A 19,848-nucleotide genomic window follows, 5' to 3' on the forward strand; every position below is an offset into this window, starting at 1 on the left:
ACAATCACCGAACACACTTTAACAAAAGTGCTTTCACCAAAAAAGTGCTTTCATTAAAGTGTGTTTAAAAAAAAAAGTAAAACATTACTTTTACGTTTTTGCAGGGGGGCAAGCCCCCCTGCAACCCCCACACCCCCCCCTACTTAAATATTCTCACTCCGAGGTCACACTACAGTGGGGAAAAGGGAATTTTCCCTTAGCCACACTGTACTGCGATCTCTGGAACAGGCATACTTACGTGAAAGTGCCCTTCGGTGAAAAGCACTTTCATGCGAGTATGCCTGGCTAAATCTGTTTTGGTTATGTTGCCATTCGGTGATCTGTATGGATCCCATACACATATATACATATATACACACACATACACCACAATACTTGCATAAGGTGAAAATGCCAATAGGAATGAATGGAAAAGGAAATATTCCACAAAGACCAGACTAGCATGCCAGAAATGAATTATAAATATGAATATTTAAGGGCTCCAGCATAAATCTCACAACAGACCCGAGACTATGGTTTTGGAAATAGTTATATATGAGTGTGTGTGTGTGTGTGTGTGTGTGTGTGTGTGTGTGTGTGTGTGTGTGTGTGTGTGTGTGTGTGTATGGACTCATGTAAGAATATTCCTCAAAACCATCAAATCAAAGGAAGCTGTTCCCCTGGAGACCAAATCTAACTTGTAATGAGTGAAAAAAGTATGGTGATTTGTCCAGTTGTCTGCTGCACATATTTCATCCATGGATACATTACTCTGAAAATCTGTTGAAGTTGCCATGGCCCTGGTTGAATGAGCCCAAACAGGTCTAGGAAGAGCTACAGCTTGTCTGATGTAGAGGAGCATAATGCAATCAGATAGCCATTTTGGTAGAGTAACCTTGCATGCTGGTCTTCCCTTTCTAGGACCAAAAAAGAAATGAACAATTGATCTGCCTTCCTAAATTTGTTTGTTCTGTGCAGATACACAATTGTGTATGGACGTCCAGTAAATACATTACATATTCTCCTTTTATTAGTGAAGTTAGGAAAGAAGATGGGTAAGTTAGTAGTCTGATTGATGTTAGTCTCAGAATCAACTTTAGGTAAAAAGGAAGGGTTGGTATGCAAGTAAACTCTGTCTTTATGAAAAAGCAGTTATGGGCCAGGGAAGATAAAGCTTGAATTTCTGATCTTCTTCTAGCCTTAGTAATGGCTACTAGGAAAATGGTTTTCCAAGACAAAAATTTTATGTCACATGTCGCTGGAGGTTCAAACGGGGTTTGAACTATAAAACTTAGTATCATGTTAAGGTCCCAAGGAGGAGATGGATTTTTGTGCAGTAGTAATAAAAGTCCCTTTCAAAAAGGTTTTACAAAACTTGTTTGATATTAGTGACAAGTTGTCATTCCCAATGTCAAAAACAGAGATAGGAGTTAATTGCACTTTTATAGTAGAGGCTGCTGCTCCATTGTCAAAAAGACAGGCTAAAAATTCTAGAACGGAGTTAACAGGAGTTGTGTAAGGATCTATATCATGCTTCTTAGTCCAGATTACAAACCTCCTCCATTTGCCCATATACTGCTTTTGAGTGGATTGCTTATGGGATGATATCAAAATACAACAAAGAGGAGAGGAGAGCAAAGGTTGCCTGGAGTTGGAGGAACCAAGCCATCAGCTTGAGGGTGGACAGATTGGGATGAATCATTCCTGTCAAATGTGACAGAAGATGTGGAGTGGGTTTTTCCTGTAAGTGAGGCCAGAGGAAGAGAAACTAGATCTGACAAGGCCAAAATGGAGCAATGAGGATTACTGTTCTCTTCAACCTGTTTGCGTTCTGGAGAAATTTGGGAATCAAGGGGGTAGGTTGAAAGGTGAACAGGAGACCAGGAGGCCAATCATTTATGAGAGCATCCCTGAGGGATTCCCCCATTGGGGGGATTAGGGCAAAGTAGCATGCATTTGTTGTTCAGAGGGGATGCAAAGAAGTCACAGCAGGCTTGGCCACAACGGTGGAAAATTTCTTCTGCTACTTTCTGGTTGAGGGACCAGTTGTGAGGCATGAAAATGCATCTGCTCAGCTTGTCTGCAATCACATTGGACTTTCCCCAAATGTACATTGCTGCAAGAAAGTGGCTGGATGAAGATACTTACTGCCACACTCTGAGCATTTCTTGACACAGGTGGTATGATCTGGTTCCTCCTTGCTTGTTTATATACCAGACTGCAGACCCGTTGTCTGATTGAATCTCAATTATTGCCAGAGGAAGAGCAGCCTGAAAGGGCTGCAATGCTAGGAGCACTGCCCTCATCTCCAGGATCTTTATGTGTAAATTGGCCTCATCGGGAGACCAGGTGCCTTGAACTGTCTTCCCCAAATAATGCCTCCCCACCCTGTTTTGAAAGCGTCCATGGTCACAGTGGCCTGAGGTTGAGAGGGGATAAAGGGTCAGCCTTGTGTTACCTGACTGGAATGAATCCACCATGATAGAGCTGTTCTGCAGGTGTCCATAATGAGTACCCAATACGACATCGGTTGATGGATAATCAACCACTGTGCAGCCAGAAGCCATTGTAGGATTTGCATGTGGAAGCCATTGTAGGATTTGCATGTGGAATCTTGCCAGTAGTACAAAGACTATAGTGGTTGCCATTGAGCCTAAAACCTGTAAGACATGATCAGCAGGTATTTTTCTGTTTTGAAGTAGCTTGTGTGTTTGGCGTCTGATCACTAGCACTCTGGATGGAGGAAGTCTTGCAGCCATCTGATTTGTGTCTATAAATGCTCCTATGAACTGTAGTGTTTGAGCGGGTTCCAAGTGTGAGACCAAAGGGCAGTGCTCTGATCTGGAAATGACTGTCTCCCAGCCATAAGTATAAATACATTCTGGATTGATTGTCCATTTTTATGTGGTACTATGCATCCTGAAGGTCTATGGACACATCCAGTCATCCTGTTCCAAGAAAGGAAGTATGGACTGTACCGCGACAATTCAGAACCTGTGGCATTGAACTGACTTGTTTAATCTGCTGAGATCCTGAACTGATCTCCAGTCCCCTGTTTTCTTTGGAACTAAGAAGAACCTTGAATAGGTACCAAATTCTCTTTGATCTGATGGGACCTCTTTGATGACTCTTTTTTTCAGCAGTTTTTGAATTTGGATAACTGCCTGATCCCTTTGACTGGGTGGAATGTCTGGGATTCTTCTGTTGGGGGTGAGTCTTGGGAGAATGGAATTAGATATCTTCTGGATGTTATCCTCTGCACCCATAAATCAGTAGTTATTTTTTGCCAGGCTCTCCAGTGCAGAGATAGTTGACCCCCGATTGCCTCCAGAGGCAGCCAATCAGGACTCCTTTCATGAGTGCTGAGAGGGGTCTCCCAATGAAGGGCTCTGTAGATCCCTGGTTCTGCAGGCCTCTTCTGCCATGAGGGAGGTGTCCTCCAGAATTAGCACCCCCCCCTCTGCCCCTGGGGAGCTCCCTCTACGTGTGTCCTGGTAAGACCCCTGTGATTTCCTGAGCCACATTTTACCATCAACTCTCTGACCTTTCAGGAATGGTCTTTGAGGAGTGGAAAAACGTACGGCCAAAGCAGAAAGGGTCTTACTCACTTCTCACACCTAGATAGCATGTCTTTGACTTTGAGACCAGAAAGGGACATTCTGTCAAATGGAGCATTGATGAAAGAAGAATTAAAAGGCTCAGTAAAGTTGCACAGGTGCATCCAGGCATACCTTCTCATCAATATACTGGAAGTTGCTGCTCTACCTGTTCCTTTGGCTGTATGAGCGATGAGTTTCATGGAAGAGTTAGCTACAGAATGTAGGGTTGCCAGCTGGTAGGCAATCTTCTCTCAGACTCCCTCAGCTGTGGCTCCTTCAGGGGTATCTGAGTGGTCTTTGATCAGATCCCTTTGTAACCTAATGAAATGGGACAGGTAATTCGGAAGGCAAAGGTTGTTGAAGAAAAGACTCACCTCTCTCTTCTATCCATTGTCCTGGAATACTTATTCAGAGGATGCATAGTGGAACTATCTTCTGATAGTTCCTTTTTAGTAGCTGCTACCACCACCATGGCACCTACTGCAACCCCTTTTGCCCAAAAACTTTGTTGACTGGTGCTGTGATAATCTTGTTTGGTCTCCAGAGATTTGACTCAATAGAATCTGGGCTCTCCCACACCCACCAAGAGATCAATTCTATGGCTCATCAATGGGGAAAGTGACCCAGGAGGTAGACAGTTGGGATCCAAAGGCTGCCATGTACACTGACTCCTCAGGTGAAAGATTACTGGACTGCCAGCAACCTCTCTGTTTTAAAATCTCCAAGATGTCCACAAAGGAGACATTCTCAGGAGGTAACCAATCACTACCATTCTGTATGCAGGCAATATTGAAATCATTATGTGATGTGCTGTGTTATCACCCATTGGCAACCTCTCACTAGTATCATGAGCATTAATGGTATGAAATGCCAATTGGCAGTAGTTTTGTAAACATTGTAAGGAACTCTATTTTCAGTAGGGATTGCCCTGCTCTCCAGTGGAGATGGGAAATTTTCATGGTGTAACAGTGCTAGTATGTTGTTCAATAATGTCTGCTGAGCAACATACTGGCAATAATGGGGGATTACTGCAGCCATGACAGTTTTTCCAGTTGTCTTTATGCCCTTGGTGCTCAATAACATATGTTATGGGACTCCTTGTGTAAGATTATGCTCAACAGGGTTTTAAGGTTGAAAGTAATTTTGTGACTCCTTGCATATAACATAGTTGTGGGGTTTGTCAAAGGAGGCTGATTTGAGGGTGGCCAATAAGCATATTTAGTAAGAGGATGGGGTGCCATGGAAAAGAATCACTCAAGAGGGGGTTGTACAATCCTCCTCCTCTAAGGCATTAGTATGGTTTGTCAATCAGATAGGGCTTTGTGAACCTGTGTATTATGTATAAAGCACTGCATAATAACGTACAAATTTTATGAACTTGGCTCATTGCCTTTTCCAGTTAAGTCTGAGTTATTAATATACACATATTAATGTACTACTGCACAGACTAAAGTATGGAACACTAATACCTGCTTTCCTTTCTCCTCAAAGTGCATCCATTGTGCAAACAACAAAAAAACAAAGGTCTCAGATATGTCCACCTATAAAACAACATGGAACTCCACTGTATAACTTTACTTAAAGCAAACTGTATAAAATAATCACAAGAGCAATTTTACTGAACTAATTAAGGTCTTCAATGAAGACGATTACTGCATCCACTAAAAATAAAACAACTATATACCTAAAAAGAAACCCAGCCTAATCTCTATGATATCAAAGGATGATCTATGAATGAGATGGTATGACCCCTTTACACCCTAACAGCAGGCAAAAAAAAATGAAAACATCACCAATGAACTGGAATCACATAAGAAACTGAAAAACAAACTAACTAATCTATGAATCCACCATGATAGAGCTGTTCTGCAGGTGTCCATAATGAGTACCCAATAAGACATCGGTTGATGGATAATCAACCACTGTGCAGCCTGCCAGTAGTACAAAGACTATAGTTCTTGCAGCCATCTGATTTGTGTCTATAAATGAATGACTGTCTCCCAGCCATAGTATAAATACATTCTGGATTGATTGTCCATTGATCTGATGGGACCTCTTTGATGACTCTTTTGAATTTGGATAACTTGACTGGGTGGAATGTCTGGGATTCTTCTGTTGGGGTGAGTCTTGGGAGAATGGATTTAGATATCTTCTGGATGTTATCCTCTGTTTTGCCAGGCGATCCCTGGTTCTGCAGGCCTCTTCTGTTTACCATCAACTCTCTGACCTTTCAGGAATGGTCTTTGAGGGTCTTACTCACTTCTCACACCTGGATAGCATGTCTTTGACTTTGAGACCAAAGGGACATTCTGTCAAATGGAGCATTGATGAAAGAAGAATTAAAATGGAACCTGTTGCTCTACCTCTTCCTTTGGCTCTCATGGAAGAGTTAGCTACAGAATGTAGGTTGCCAGCTGGTAGGCAATCTTCTCTCAGAAAGGTTGTTGAAGAAAAGACTTCTCTTCTATCCATTGTCCTGGAATACTTATTCAGAGGATGAATAGTGGAATTCTCTCTTGTTTGGTCTCCAGAGAGTTGACTCAATAGAATCTCAAGAGATCAATTCTATGGCTCATCAATGGGAAAGTGAAGGTGAAAGATTACTGGACTGCCAGCAACCTCTCTGTTTGATGTCCACAAAGGAGACATTCTCAGGAGGTAACCAATCACTACCATTCTGTATGCAGGCAATATTGAAATCATTATGTGATGTGCTGTGTTATCACCCATTGGCAACCTCTCACTAGTATCATGAGCATTAATGGTATGAAATGCCTTTGTAAACATTGTAAGGAACTCTATTTTCAGTACAGTGGAGATGGGAAATTTTCATGGTATAACAGTGCTAGTATGTTGTTCAATAATGTCTGCTGAGCAACATACTGCAGCCATGACAGTTTTTCCAGTTGTCTTTCAACAGGGTTTTAAGGTTGAAAGTAATTTTGTGACTCCTTTCATATAACATAGTTATGGGGTTTGTCAAAGGAGGATGGTTTGATATTTAGTAAGAGGATGGGGTGCCATGGAAAAGAATCACTCAAGAGGTTGTACAATCCTCCTCCTTATGGTTTGTCAATCAGATAGGGCTTTGTGAACCCAAATTTTATGAACTTGGCTCATTGCCTTTTCCAGTTAAGTCTGAGTTAATGTACTACTGCACAGACTAAAGTATGGAACACTAATACCTGCTTTCCTTTCTCCTCAAAGTGCATCCATTGTGCAAACAACAAAAAAACAAAGGTCTCAGATATGTCCACCTATAAAACAACATGGAACTCCACTGTATAACTTTACTTAAAGCAAACTGTGTATAAAATAATCACAAGAGCAATTAATTAAGGTCTTCAATGAAGACGATTACTGCATCCACTAAAAATAAAACAACTATATACCTAAAAAGAAACCCAGCCTAATCTCTATGATATCAAAGGGTGATCTATGAATGAGATGGTATGACCCCTTTACACCCTAACAGCAGGCAAAAAAAAATGAAAACATCACCAATGAACTGGAATCACATAAGGAACTGAAAAACAAACTAATCTTATTCAGGAAATAAATTAGAAGCATATCATTAAGAAAAACAAGAAGCACCTGCTTAAGTGACTCACACTGAAACAAATTCATCTTCACCTGTTCTGAGGAATTCATCAAAGCCAGAATTACAGCTAGCATATTTTTTATCCAGCTAAGATTTATTTGTACATTTTGTAAATATTATATATAGTTATCATCATATTGAAGTCAAAATAATTGTATAAATATTAGGAATATAACGGGGTAGAAAGTTATTCTATGTCCTAAGATATATATGCCTCTGTTGATATTATACTGGATTTTTAGACTGACAGGAGCATGACTACATTCTTATAGTCTGCTATGTTTACTATATACATGCATTTCAGTTTACTGCAGTATCTGAATTCAAAGTCTATATCAAGGGGAACTATAATACGACAGTTTTTTGTTAAAATTTTAGTTTTTTGTCAAATATTAACAGAACTAGTCTAATTAGTTTGTTGTCTGCATGCTTTATACTTGTACTTTACTGATTTCTTTGCCTTGTCCATAATCCAGTTTACTCATTACATTGGCAAATGTTAAATAAATGCAGATAATTTTATATGCAAAAAAGCATGCTTACTTCTTACATTCTGAGACTGTAAAAACCTTTCTGATTCCCAAGACTAGATTCAATGTGCAGACTGACAACAACTTGGAAGAGCATGGCAGGGCAATTACCTTCAACAAAAATCTCACATGGACAAAAGCATTGCCTCCTTATTTGTGATTACTGAGTTTCAGACTGCATAATGACATGTTAACTCAAACTTGTACATCAACATGTGTGACCGTTTCAATAAGGAGACATCCCTGCCTGCTTGCACTGCTCATTCAGCTCATAATCATAGCAGTGTTTACAAATTGCAAAAGGAAATACATGCATCCATGAGGCTGATTGGCAGTGCAGGAAATGTCTTCAGTTAAAGGTCTAACTGGTGCCTGAAGCTCACTTGCATTATGATCATCTAGAAGCTGATCCAGGATTGCAATAAGATCAATAACTACTATTAAATCTTTTGAATAAAATCAGGATACAAATAAACATATCTAATGATGTCATTTAAAACAATTTAAAACCACAGTTTAAATTCAAAACTAAATCACAACATATGTATGTATACATTAAAAAAGTCAAATAATAACTTTTCATACATAACGCCGACAGTACATAGATGCAAAATCCTAAGAATACTTTTAGTTTAAAAACTAAATTCTAAGGGGCTAAAGGTTCACTTTAACACATCAAAGCTAGTTTAACTTTTATATTTAAGAAAAGCAGAAATGTTACAAGCTTCATTTAATCCTGGTGTAGAAAAGGCATCCAGAAGAATTGGAATTTAAGACAACTATTTGAAAATATTAAATGGTTTGATCGCCAGAGTAATACCTCATCCAATCAGTTGTCAGCTTTAAAAGATTTGTGTAAACTTCCTATCAGGGTTATTAAACCTGACAAGGGTGGGGGTTTAGTCGTCCTAGATAAGGAAGACTATATAGAAAGAATGTTACTTGTTTTAAATTCTCCCGCCTATGTGGCATCTTCATTAAACGAGATGTCAGGGCAATATAATAAGATCAAAGGGTACTTTAGGGATTTGTTTATTGAAGGGAGGATTGATGTTGATACTTTCAACTTCATTAACATTTCATTCCCAAGGGTCCCAATTATGTTTGGGATCCCTAAAATTCATAAAAACCTAAGTGACCCACGGAGAAATTCTATTACCCAAGTAGATTCCATCATTTCAAAATACCTTGGTTTGATCCCTCAAATTTGTAAAGATTCTTGGTCTTTTTTGAGAGCTATCAACGACATCCCATTCGACCCGAGCCTTAACTTTTTAACCATTGATGTGGTTGATCTTTACACCTCTATCCCACACCAAGAGGCGGTCAAATGGGTTGAATTGATGCTTTCAAGCTTAAATGCTTCTCGAGATGAAATTGACGTAGTCACATTGTTGCTAGACATTATTTTGTCTTCTAATTTTTTCATCTTCAACAATTGTTACTATTTACAGAAAAGAGGTATCGCCATGGGTTCTCCCTGTGGTGGGAGTGTATCAAACCTTGTTGTAGCTTATTGGGAGAACACCTGTTTATTGAATAATCCTAGATTCAAAAACATCATCAAGGTTTATACACGTTTCTTGGATGATGTATTTTTACTTATTTTAGGAGGTGAAGATGTTTGCTCTGAGTTAGTTGATTATATGAATACCACTTCTACTTTCTTAAAATTTACGCATAAATTTTCATCTAATGAAATTGACTACCTTGACGTCAAACTGACTAAAGACCTTGTTAATAATGCTGTTTTGTCTACAATTTATAGAAAGCAAACGTACTGCAACAGCTTTTTGCATTTTTCCAGTTGCCATCCCTGGAAACAAAAGAAATCTATAATTAAAGGGCAACTTGTTAGAGCTGCACGTATGTGCAGTACAAATGCGGCCTTTAACGTTGAGTGTGCTGGTTTGAAAGTTATGTTCCAGAATAGGGGTTACCCTATTGATTTACTAGATAATCTTGTTGAAGAGGTAAAATTTAAAAGAGAAAATGGGTTTTATAAACCTATTCTTGTGACCAACAAAATTATGATTAGGACAATTGTTGATACTCCATCGGATTTTTCCTTAGATCTGGGAAATACACTTTTGCAAAACAACACAGTGGATACTGTAGTAATGCACCAGGTGCCAAGATGTGACTACAAGACTAGCCTAATTATCACCTATAACAATCATATTAAAGATATTTGTGCCATTATTAAGAAAAATTGGCATTTTATCCAAAATAGCGGTTCTTTATCTAACATCCTGGGCTCTTACCCTTCCTTTATTTTTAGGAGAGGCAGTAACTTAAAAGATCTGTTACAAACCACTGACATTCCATCGTCTTTATCCAGACAGATTGGTTCATTCACTTGTGGTTCCTGCAATTTGTGTGGCCTTTTGAAAGTGGGGGGGTTCTTTCACCATAAAAGGAAAAAAGTATTTTATCAAGCATAAAATTAATTGTTTGACTAAATCAGTGATCTACGTTGCCTTGTGTGATTGCTGTCATGCATTTTATGTTGGTAAAACGGACCGTAGATTACGGGACCGTGTTTACCAACATAAATATGCGATTAAGAACAAAAAGATAGACAACGCCCTTGCCAAACACACTCTAAATAATGTTGGACACAACTTTCATTTTATGGGTATTGACACTGTTAATGTAGGACTTAGAGGGGGACCTCAATCCCTCCTTCTTGAAATTAGAGAACTAGAATGGCAACTTCTTCTGGATGCCTTTTCTACACCAGGATTAAACGAAGCTTGTAATATTTCTGCTTTTCTAAAATATAAAAGTTATTTGCGGTAGGGCATGTCGCCTATGACTAGTTTTGAGTGTTAAAGTGAACCTTTAGCCCCTTAGAATTTAGTTTTTAAACTAAAAGTATTCTTAGGATTTTGCATCTATGTACTGTCGGTGTTATGTATAAAAAGTTATTAATTTACTTTTTTAATGTTTTATTAGGTGTATACATACATATCGTTGTGATTTAGTTTTGAATTTAAACTGTGGTTTTAAAATGTTTTAGTACGAATTTTGTTGATAGTGACTGCCGTTCGGTAGTCAAGGAAATGACATCATTAGATATGTTATTTTAAATTGAGCTATTTGGCGCTACTTTCTTGTCTGATGAAGCTTCTACTTTGGTGGAAGCGACTTCTGTATCCTGATTTTGTACCCTGGTGTCTTACACTCGTTTGCTGGTGTATTCAAGTGTTGGTTTTCGTTTTTTATCTACTATTAAATCTTTGAACTTAGTCGGTTCAGTATCAAATAGCCTAAATGGTGGGAGACTCAGGTTAAAATAAATCAGGTGATGATCAGATCAGGAAAGAGACATCATAAGCAGGTTCAAAAGTAACCACACCTTCTCCATAATACTAAGGAATTCTGAGGTGACTGATCATTTCAACATTGACCCTAAAGTTAAAAGTATCCAAAACCAAGCAGTGTGGTTAGAAAGTGATAGAACTGATGGAGAAATTACTGAGTGGCTGCAGAAAAATCTCAATACCTCCTGTTTCTAGTATCTGCCAGGAAGTATCTGCAGTTTGTTGATGCCCTGCTCTGCCCAGATAACACATTTAAAAGGGATGAGCTTTCCCATTTGATACTCTAGTTATCTCATATCAACTTCAAAAATCAGTGGCTACACAACTACTAATATTACCACTCCTGGGGTTTTGGAAAACAGAGAAACCTGGTAGAATAGCATCTGGCAGGAGATGGCCACAGTTTTCATAAAGCCAAGTTTCTATTATACACACAGTCAGATATCTGCAACAGGATGGAAACTAAAGCAGATTTGTTCAGCAATACCCTAACATTCATCAATAGAGCCCTATGTTGGGACATTTTGTAAACTGTCCTGTCTACATGGTTTGTAAAGTTGACACCCTTAGCATTTTATAAGATTGTGGCTGCCAGAAAACGTGAAGCTGCCAGATCTACAAGAATCTTTACTAAAATAAATGAACCCTATATTGCAGCAATCAAGCAGCATTTACAATGTAACTAAGGTGGTTTTAATTGGTAGGGAGTGCAAATTTGTTTTATGGTCTCTTTATCTACTACCAAAGCGTATTTTGTTTTTATTTATTATGCCTCACTTATTTTAGCTAGATAATGTTAATATCAAGGGTCAATGATATTCCACTGGGAAAATAATATGTTATGGTCTGATACGGCAAAAATAAATAAATAAATGTAGGCCATTCTAATAAAAAATAAGAAAGAATAAGAAAGAATTTTTTGACATACATCACTGTTGCAGCATCTGCTCATCAAGATGTTAATATGCCAAAGGACTGAGGGCACCACAAACCCTCCATGTGAATATGCAGAATATGTGTTGTAAAAAGAATAATAATTATTCATGAGAGGTCCATCTGGAGCCATGTTTTTGAATCATATGTTGCAATTAATTGTAAGATGAGTAGCTGATATTAGTCTTACCGTGTGCTCCATGGCATTGTTTCTGAACATGACCCACTATTTAAGAGTCTAAACATTTAAGTACCTATTTATCTCGATCAAATGAGATATAAGGAGCTTTCATGAAGGATCCTGGAATATTCAGATAATACTGAGAATAGTTTGCATATGACATGAACTTTGTGATACAATGACTGGCTAAAATGCTAATATAATTATCTGGATGATGATAAATACCTTTCAAACTGGTTCCTTTGAATTATATTTCAACACGACATATATACCATAGAAGATTTTAGTGCTTCCTGTTTCTGTTTTTGTGAATAAATAGTTTACAATAAAGTGTTTTATACCTGTCTATTCATAAATCTTTCTATCCATTTAATAACTAGTTACTGACTAGTACTATTGACTACTGACAAGATAAGAACTAAAGAATAATATATAAATGTATTGCATTACACTTTTATATGCTTCTTAAAGCAGAAATATCTGGTTTAACTGAAATGAGCAAAAATATCAACTGTTACTGGCCTACCTGTATCTGTCCTGGTCCAACATAAAACTTTTGCAAGATGTTAATGAGGAAATTCTGAACCTCATACCAAGGGTAGATGCTGTTGGATCCATCTAGTACTATGATGATATCCATATAGGTCTTGCACCCTATTGTGAAATAACAGAAACAGAATCAGCAATTTATACTAATGTAAATAGAAGTTTGATTAGAGGAACAGCAGCATGCGTAACATTCTACTCACAATATTTGCCTTCAGCCATGCCAGAGTTACATATTATAGACACTTCATGGAGTTCTTAGGAAATGTCTGTTCACTAATTAACTAAGCCACCTAATTTTAGTACTTGGATCAATTTTCATTTTGAAGCAAAAAGAATTGCACATACATATTTTACATAATTAAGAGTATGTATGATACAAGTACAAAATTTGAGAATGTCCTGACAAATGTCAGACTTCTTCGTACACGTATCTGCTTGATTCAACAACATAGTCATGAACTAACTATGAATACAAAGTGTAAGACTAAAGCTTTCATAATATCTTTATTTTCATAAACATCTATGGTGCACAGGATATGTCACAACTGAACATATCTAATACAAAAACTAAATGAAATGCTTTAGAAAATGTATGCGACAACAAGTAATATTTTTTCTTAGGTATTAGTGCTGAAGAACATTTTACAGATGAGCTGATGAGACATTTTTGCCCTGGAGTCCGCAGGCTTTAACCTCTACCCTGGAGAACCATGCTTTTACCTACACTGAGGTGTGATAGTTTTGGCACATGGTAGTCAAATGAACCACTGGCTATATATGTAATAAAAATTGAAGGGCAAAATGGATTCTTAGCCATACATTTTGAAAGATTCCTGGCAATTTCTAGATGTTATCACAGGTGTAAATTTTGACTGTGATTATTTATTGGCAACAGCTGCCATTAAAAATTCATATACAGTTATTCTGCAGCAGACAGGTTTAGAATCGTTTTTATCTAATGGCGATATAGATGCAGTTTGCACTTGCACTTGCATGGATTTAGTTTTAGCTATGTTTTTTGAAGGTGAACTTTATAAACAAAATTTAAGTTGCAATAGGTACAGCAGCACCCATTTTTGCTAATTTGATTATTTTATACTGGAGACAGGAATTTGTATTCATTTGTATATAAAGGGATATTTACACATCTGTTTACATTTTTGGATGGTATATTTATTATTTGGACATGAGGAAATGACTTGCTAGAGGAATATTTTAGGTATTTGAATTCTACCATGATTTTTTTTTTTTACTTTACGTATAATTCTGTTAATTTATTTATTTATTTATTTATTTATTTTACATTTGTTGACCGGGCTAGTCTGGCTGGATACATGTCCATCCATTTTCAGCAGAGGCCCGAGGAAAAAACCACTACTAATACTAAATTACAAACAAAAATATTACAAAATGTTTATAATAACAAATTAGAAAAATATCACACAGAACAGAATGCAATTCAGAGAAGGGAGAAGCACATTTAGATGAGCAGTTAATACCATATTAGCAATTTTATAGACCTAGGTCGTAGTAGGTTATTAGTATTGTAAAAGGAGAAGAAGATATAACAGGAAATGGGAAGAGAGTGAGAGATGTGTAAGATGAAAAAAAAAAAAGTTGGTGGTGTACTGCAACAAAGCCAATGATGATTTAGGTACAGTTAATTTTTTTTCTGTGAATTGAGAGGGGATAGAGTGTAGTCAGTCACACAAGGTAAGAAGAAGAGATTTTACCATTTACCTATAGTGTTAAAAAGAGACAGTGTTTGTGTGTTGTTTGCCTTTATTGATTTAGTCATAAGTTTACTAGAAGGAAGTTCAGATTTCAGATATTATGATCGGAGGATAGAGTTGAGAGGGTAGTTGGGTGTTGTCAGGTAGGTGTAATATGTTGTGATAGTGAGTGAGTTGGTTTTAGGTAGTTTTGAAATTCGAGAGCCAGCAGTTGCTTTTAGATTTATACAGTGGTGAGTCCTAAAGAAGGGGTTACTAGTGGCGAAAACGTGCTATGTTATTATAGCAAGTTTTGTTAAGATTGTTTTTGTTTTTCTTGAGGTTGGTATGGGAGGGAATAGGAAGATAGGAGAGGAGATAGGGAGATGGGTTTGGCACATTTGGTTCTTGTTGCTGGGGTTAGAAAAGGTTTAATACGATATAGGGATTTTTTTTTTTTTTGATACCTGTGTTTGGTGTTTTGTGTGCTGATCAAGGAAAGATGATTGTCAATGGTTATTCCAAAGTTAGTAGTTAGTGAAGTTATCAGATGATAGTGCCATTATGGAAGAAAAGGGAGCTAAGTTTAAGGGGACCTAGAGGTGGGGAGAAGAGGAGGAGTTTAGTTTTTTTTATTAGTTTGGGAGGTACTAGGAAAACCAAGTTTCTACTTTGTTAAAGGTATTTTTTGTGTTAAGGGGTGTTGTTCAGTAGAAGTCAGTAGAAGCAATAAAGATGAATCAATAAGGTATATGCATATTGCATGCAGTATGCTATAAGCAGTCTGATTATAAAGATATAAGAGGGTGAACAAAGTGAAGAGACCTGGAGAGCCCTAATGGAAATGGGGGGGGAAATGGAGAAGAAAGGATGGAGAGTTTCAGAGTGAAGAGATTGTTTGTTGTTGGTTACCAAAGATTTTTGTTTGTTTATGGTTAGGAAGAGATTCGAGAAAGATGAAAGGAATAAGGGTTAGAAATGAGATTAGCTTTGGAGAGAGTGTGAGAAGAGCAAGAAAGCTTTTGAGGAGAGAGAAAGAAATTTTTAGAGGAATTAAGTGTTTTAGGTATTTAGTGGTAGTACTATAGCAGGGTAAAGTGCAGTGGTGGTACTATGATGGGGGTCTAAAACCATGCTGGCAGTGTGATTATTGCTGTGGGGAACCAGTTGTGTACCAGTACATTTTTTTTTTGTTTTTTGCTGGTAATTTTAAAAAGGGGTCAAGAAGGAAAGGTGGTAAGAAAGTTGGAAAGGTCAAGGTGTTTCCACCTATATGAAGTGGTATAATATAGGAGACTTTCCATATATCAGTCTGTTGATGAGCTAAGATATTTCTGTTGCAGAGTAAAGGAAATAAGCAGAAGAGGGGAAGAGAGAAGAAGGGGAAGGAGCAGAGAGAAGGGTGCAGAGTTTAAGTGGAAGTGGGAAGAAGAAGGTGAAGAGTTTGGAAGATGAAAGAAGAAGAAGAGAGGTATATAGGTTTTGTGAGTTGAGGTGAGGAGTATGTGTTGTTGGTGGTGGGGTAGGGTTGGAGGGTTTGTTAGGTTTCAAAGGGTTGTTGGCAGTGTTGAAAGGGTAGCAAGAAAAAAGAGCTTTGGGGGCATCCTGAACCGGTTTCCTGGGTCAGCATTTAGAGGGGAAGGGAAGTAAGTTTTTAGGGGTGTGAATATGTGTTTGGTTATTTTAGTTTGACTTTTTTCTTGTAGGTTTGATTTTTTTTTGTTTCTATTAGGTTTTTTATTAGTTTTTCTTGTCAGAGATTTTTGATTTTTGCTAAATTAGAAGCTACTAGTTTTCTGAAAGTTGAGTTTTTTTTTGTTGTAATACAAGATTTCCATGTTTTGTTACTGGTTTAGAGCCATGGCCGTGTTTGATGTTCAAGTAATACTAGCCAATCTGGAGCTATTAAAGAATAATACTTCTTCTTCTAGGGAGAATCTTTAAGCAATTCCAATTACATGCACTTTAAATACTGCTTCCAATAGGGGAGTGATTTTTTTTCACAAAGTTTTTGGGAGTCAGTTCAAGTGAGATTTAAGGTCTATGTTAAAGTGTTTGTGGTTAAGATATTAGTCTTGTCTCATTTGGTAGGTTAGGCATAGATGCATTCTGTCATGTATAGTAGGTTAGGTAGTTAATACTCTCTCTTTCTTAATTAATACCTTATAATGTGTCTTAACTTTATTAGTTAAGGTTCCAGTCTAATATACTCTCTTTCTTACTGGGTTTTACTGTGTCTATTAGTAGGTTAATCTATTTGTAGAAGATGTAATGTATGGGTAGTGTTATGGGAGGTTGCTTAACCTGTATAAAAAGAATTCAGTCTATGTTGGAATTATTACAATAATGTAATCTTAAAGTTGGTAAGGCCAGCCCAATTTAAAAAGTTGAGTTGGAGTTAATAATATTTTTTTAATTTTGAAGGTTTCTTGAAATAGATTATTAGATTTTTTTTTTTTTGATTGAAAAGATATTCCACCTTTCTCTGAAAAGTTTTGCTATTTAGGTTTGTGTTAACTGGTTGAATAATCTCTTGAAGTCTTTTTTGAAAGGTATGTGTTACGTTTTTAAGGTTTCAGAGGGTATCTGGTCTTATTATCTAAGAGGGCATGGATGAAATGGATGTTTGTATTTTGTGCTGAAATGAGGCCAGGTGATAGAGGGAGTTTGTGAAGGGTGTTTTTGCTGTTATGTTGGGGAGGGGTGGTGTTTTGGGGAGGGTGGTTTGGGATTAAGAGAGGTGGGGTGAGGGTTGGGGCCTAGGTTTAGTTAGTGTTTATTGGGAGGTGTTAGTTTTTTAAAGTGGGTTGGATTTTAGTAGTAGGGGTAGTATGGGTGATGTAAGGTTTTGAGTTTAGATAGGTGATTTAGATTGTTGGAAATAAGATTAGTTTATATTTAGGTAGTTGAGGTGTGAAGAAGTGAGTAGATAAAGATTTTAGTAGGTGATGTTTAGAGAAAGAGCAGGTAGGTGTGGATGTGAAAAGGTGGGTGGTGTATAGGTATGTAGAGTGAAAGTGGGTGTGATTGCGATGGGGAGTACAGGCATGAGGTAAGAGATGTGGAAGCAGAAATAAAGTGTAAAGGAGTGAGTAGATGGTGTAAGGGTATAAAGAAAGTCTAGAGGGAAGATGGGTTTAGAGAAAAGAGGAGTAGGTAGAAAGGGAAAGAAAGGGAAAAAGTGGAGAAAAGTAGAGGGAGGGAAGAAGTGTAAGAAAAAAGGTAAGAAGAAGGAAAGGAGAAAGAAGAAAGAATAGTGTAGAAAAAAGGATAGAGAGAGAGGAGGGAAATATTAGAGGGAAGGAGAAGAGAAGGGTAGGTGGGAGGGGAGTGGAAGGAGAGGGGTAATAGGATGGGAGGGCTGGGTGGGTGGGGGGTGGGCTGGGAGATGGAGGAGAGGAGGGGAGAGTGAGTATAAGGCGTAGAGGGGGGGACCCGGTAGAAGGAGGAAAGCGGGGGGGGAGGGGGGAGTGAGGCTACAGGTACTATAGGGGTACAAAAGGGAAGGAAAGAAGGGAGGGAGGGGGAGGAGACAGCTAGAGGCTAGGGAAGGGACAGATGGAGCAAGGAGGAAGATAGGGAGGAGACAGGAGGAGATGAGAGGGAGGAGAGGAGGGCAGGAGAGATGAGGGTAGGGAAGGGAGAAGAAGGAGGAGAGGGACAGAGGAGAGAGAATAGGAGGTAAGGGGAGAAAGGTGGGAGGGAGAGAGGAAGAGAGTAGGTAGAGGTAGGAAGTCAGGGGAGGAAAAAAGGAAGGAGGAGGGGTAGACAGAGAGAAGAGAGAGAGGGAGGTAGGGAAGAGAGAGAAGAAGTAGGCAAAAAGAGGTAGGAGGGGGAGAAATGGAAAACAGGGGAAGGAATGAAAAAAGAGGAAGAAAAAAGAGTGGAGAAAAAAGGAAGAGTGAAAGAGAAGAAAGAGTAAGAGCAAAGGGGTAATTGAAAGCTAAAATGAGGGAAGAAAAGGGAAATAAATGGGGAGCGCAGGGGGACCTTGGACATTATACAAAAAATTTGTCCAAGGTATTTTGCAAATCAGATTTAACTAATTCTCACTTACATTATCAAAGTAATCTTCCATTTTTTATCAAAAGAAATGCAGTGAGGGGCCAGTTTATAAAATTACCTAGATAAATGCCTGATGATGAGATTTTTTTAATAGGTTAGTAAGACAACATTAATGTTTTTGTAAAGGTTTTATCCAGATCACAACTTGGATTCATGTATTACTGAGAAAATTATCTAGATAAATGTCTGATAATGATATTTTTAAATAGGTTAGTAAGACAAGATCACTGTTTTTATCCGGATCACGTCTTGGATTCACTTATTAGTGAGATTTTAGAAGGAATAATCTCTTTCCATACATTCTCTTAAAAACATTAAAATACACAAGATTTTGATACCTTTGTGATTTTTCACCATCAAAATGAAATTTAGCAAATTATTTCTCACGAGTAGAGCATTTAACTAATTTAACAGGTAGTATTAAGTTATAGGGACTAGACTTAGGGTTATAGGAGGAGCAGGAATCTAAAGGCTTGCCTAGAATCAATTGAGGTTAAAATAGTCAGCAACAAACCTAAGGATATGTACAGATGTGGGATGTACTAACAGTGTTTAATATACTCATCCAGGGTAGTCACTGTAGGTTGTTAATATTACTATAACACATTTTGATTACAAACAATTGGAGATGTTTACACTGTAGTGTATAAATTTGGCCCAGCCCTTTATGTGATCAAGATGATCAAAAAGTTATGAGAGAGGATTTACCAGGATATATATTCTACTTAAAAAATTGATTTGGAGAATGCCTTAACAAAAGAGTCAACAATGTTGTTGTTGTGTCTTTCGGCTTTTCCCGGTTAGGGGTCGTCACAGCGGAACTCTGGTCCTCTAATGATTGGCAGTTAATTTTTATGTGCCGAGTTGCCAGCCCTGACGCACAACCTTCAACAAAGGTACGCCCATTCACGCATGTGTCCACGCAGAAGACGCTCTAGCTGAGAATCGAACTGGACAGCGTCTTACTGTGAGTAAGGATTTTAAAACATTTTTATTTTATGTGATGAAAAAGGTAGTGGATGATGATAGGGGAAGAACTTTTAATACATATTTTTGTTTTCTATGTGAGACTTTGCAGATTAGACTAGGACTAGGCAAACCTTTGGGATTAAATGAGACAGTTCATTTATAAAGTATTTCAAGAAGAAAATACTTTCAAATATGATGATTTTAACAACCAAAAATATTTTCTAGTGGTATGCATGTTGTGAAGTAAATTGATGTTTATATATTGTAATATTTAAGCTTCTATTTAATAATTTATTGGTTGATTATGTTATATGATGTAAACCACATGGTTGATGGTAAATTTTAAAGTTATTTCATTAATTTGCTATTCTGAAGAAGCATTGTTTTAAGTAGATGAAAGTGCT

At 37.7% G+C, this 19,848-nt stretch overlaps 1 protein-coding gene across 1 annotated transcript in view; it reads right to left on the bottom strand.

Annotated features, from left to right (window-relative positions):
• ITGA11 (integrin subunit alpha 11) overlaps positions 1–19,848 on the bottom strand; it is a 1,670,941-nt gene that overhangs the window by 930,783 nt on the left and 720,310 nt on the right. Inside the window, exon 6 of the mRNA XM_044077667.1 lies at positions 12,676–12,803. Coding sequence (XP_043933602.1) covers positions 12,676–12,803 — 128 coding nt within the window. The remainder of the gene's footprint in view (positions 1–12,675; positions 12,804–19,848) is intronic.

The sequence above is a fragment of the Protopterus annectens genome, chromosome 7.part0 (assembly GCF_019279795.1).
Source record: "Protopterus annectens isolate FY-2018-M chromosome 7.part0, PAN1.0, whole genome shotgun sequence".
Lineage (NCBI taxonomy): Eukaryota > Metazoa > Chordata > Ceratodontiformes > Protopteridae > Protopterus > Protopterus annectens.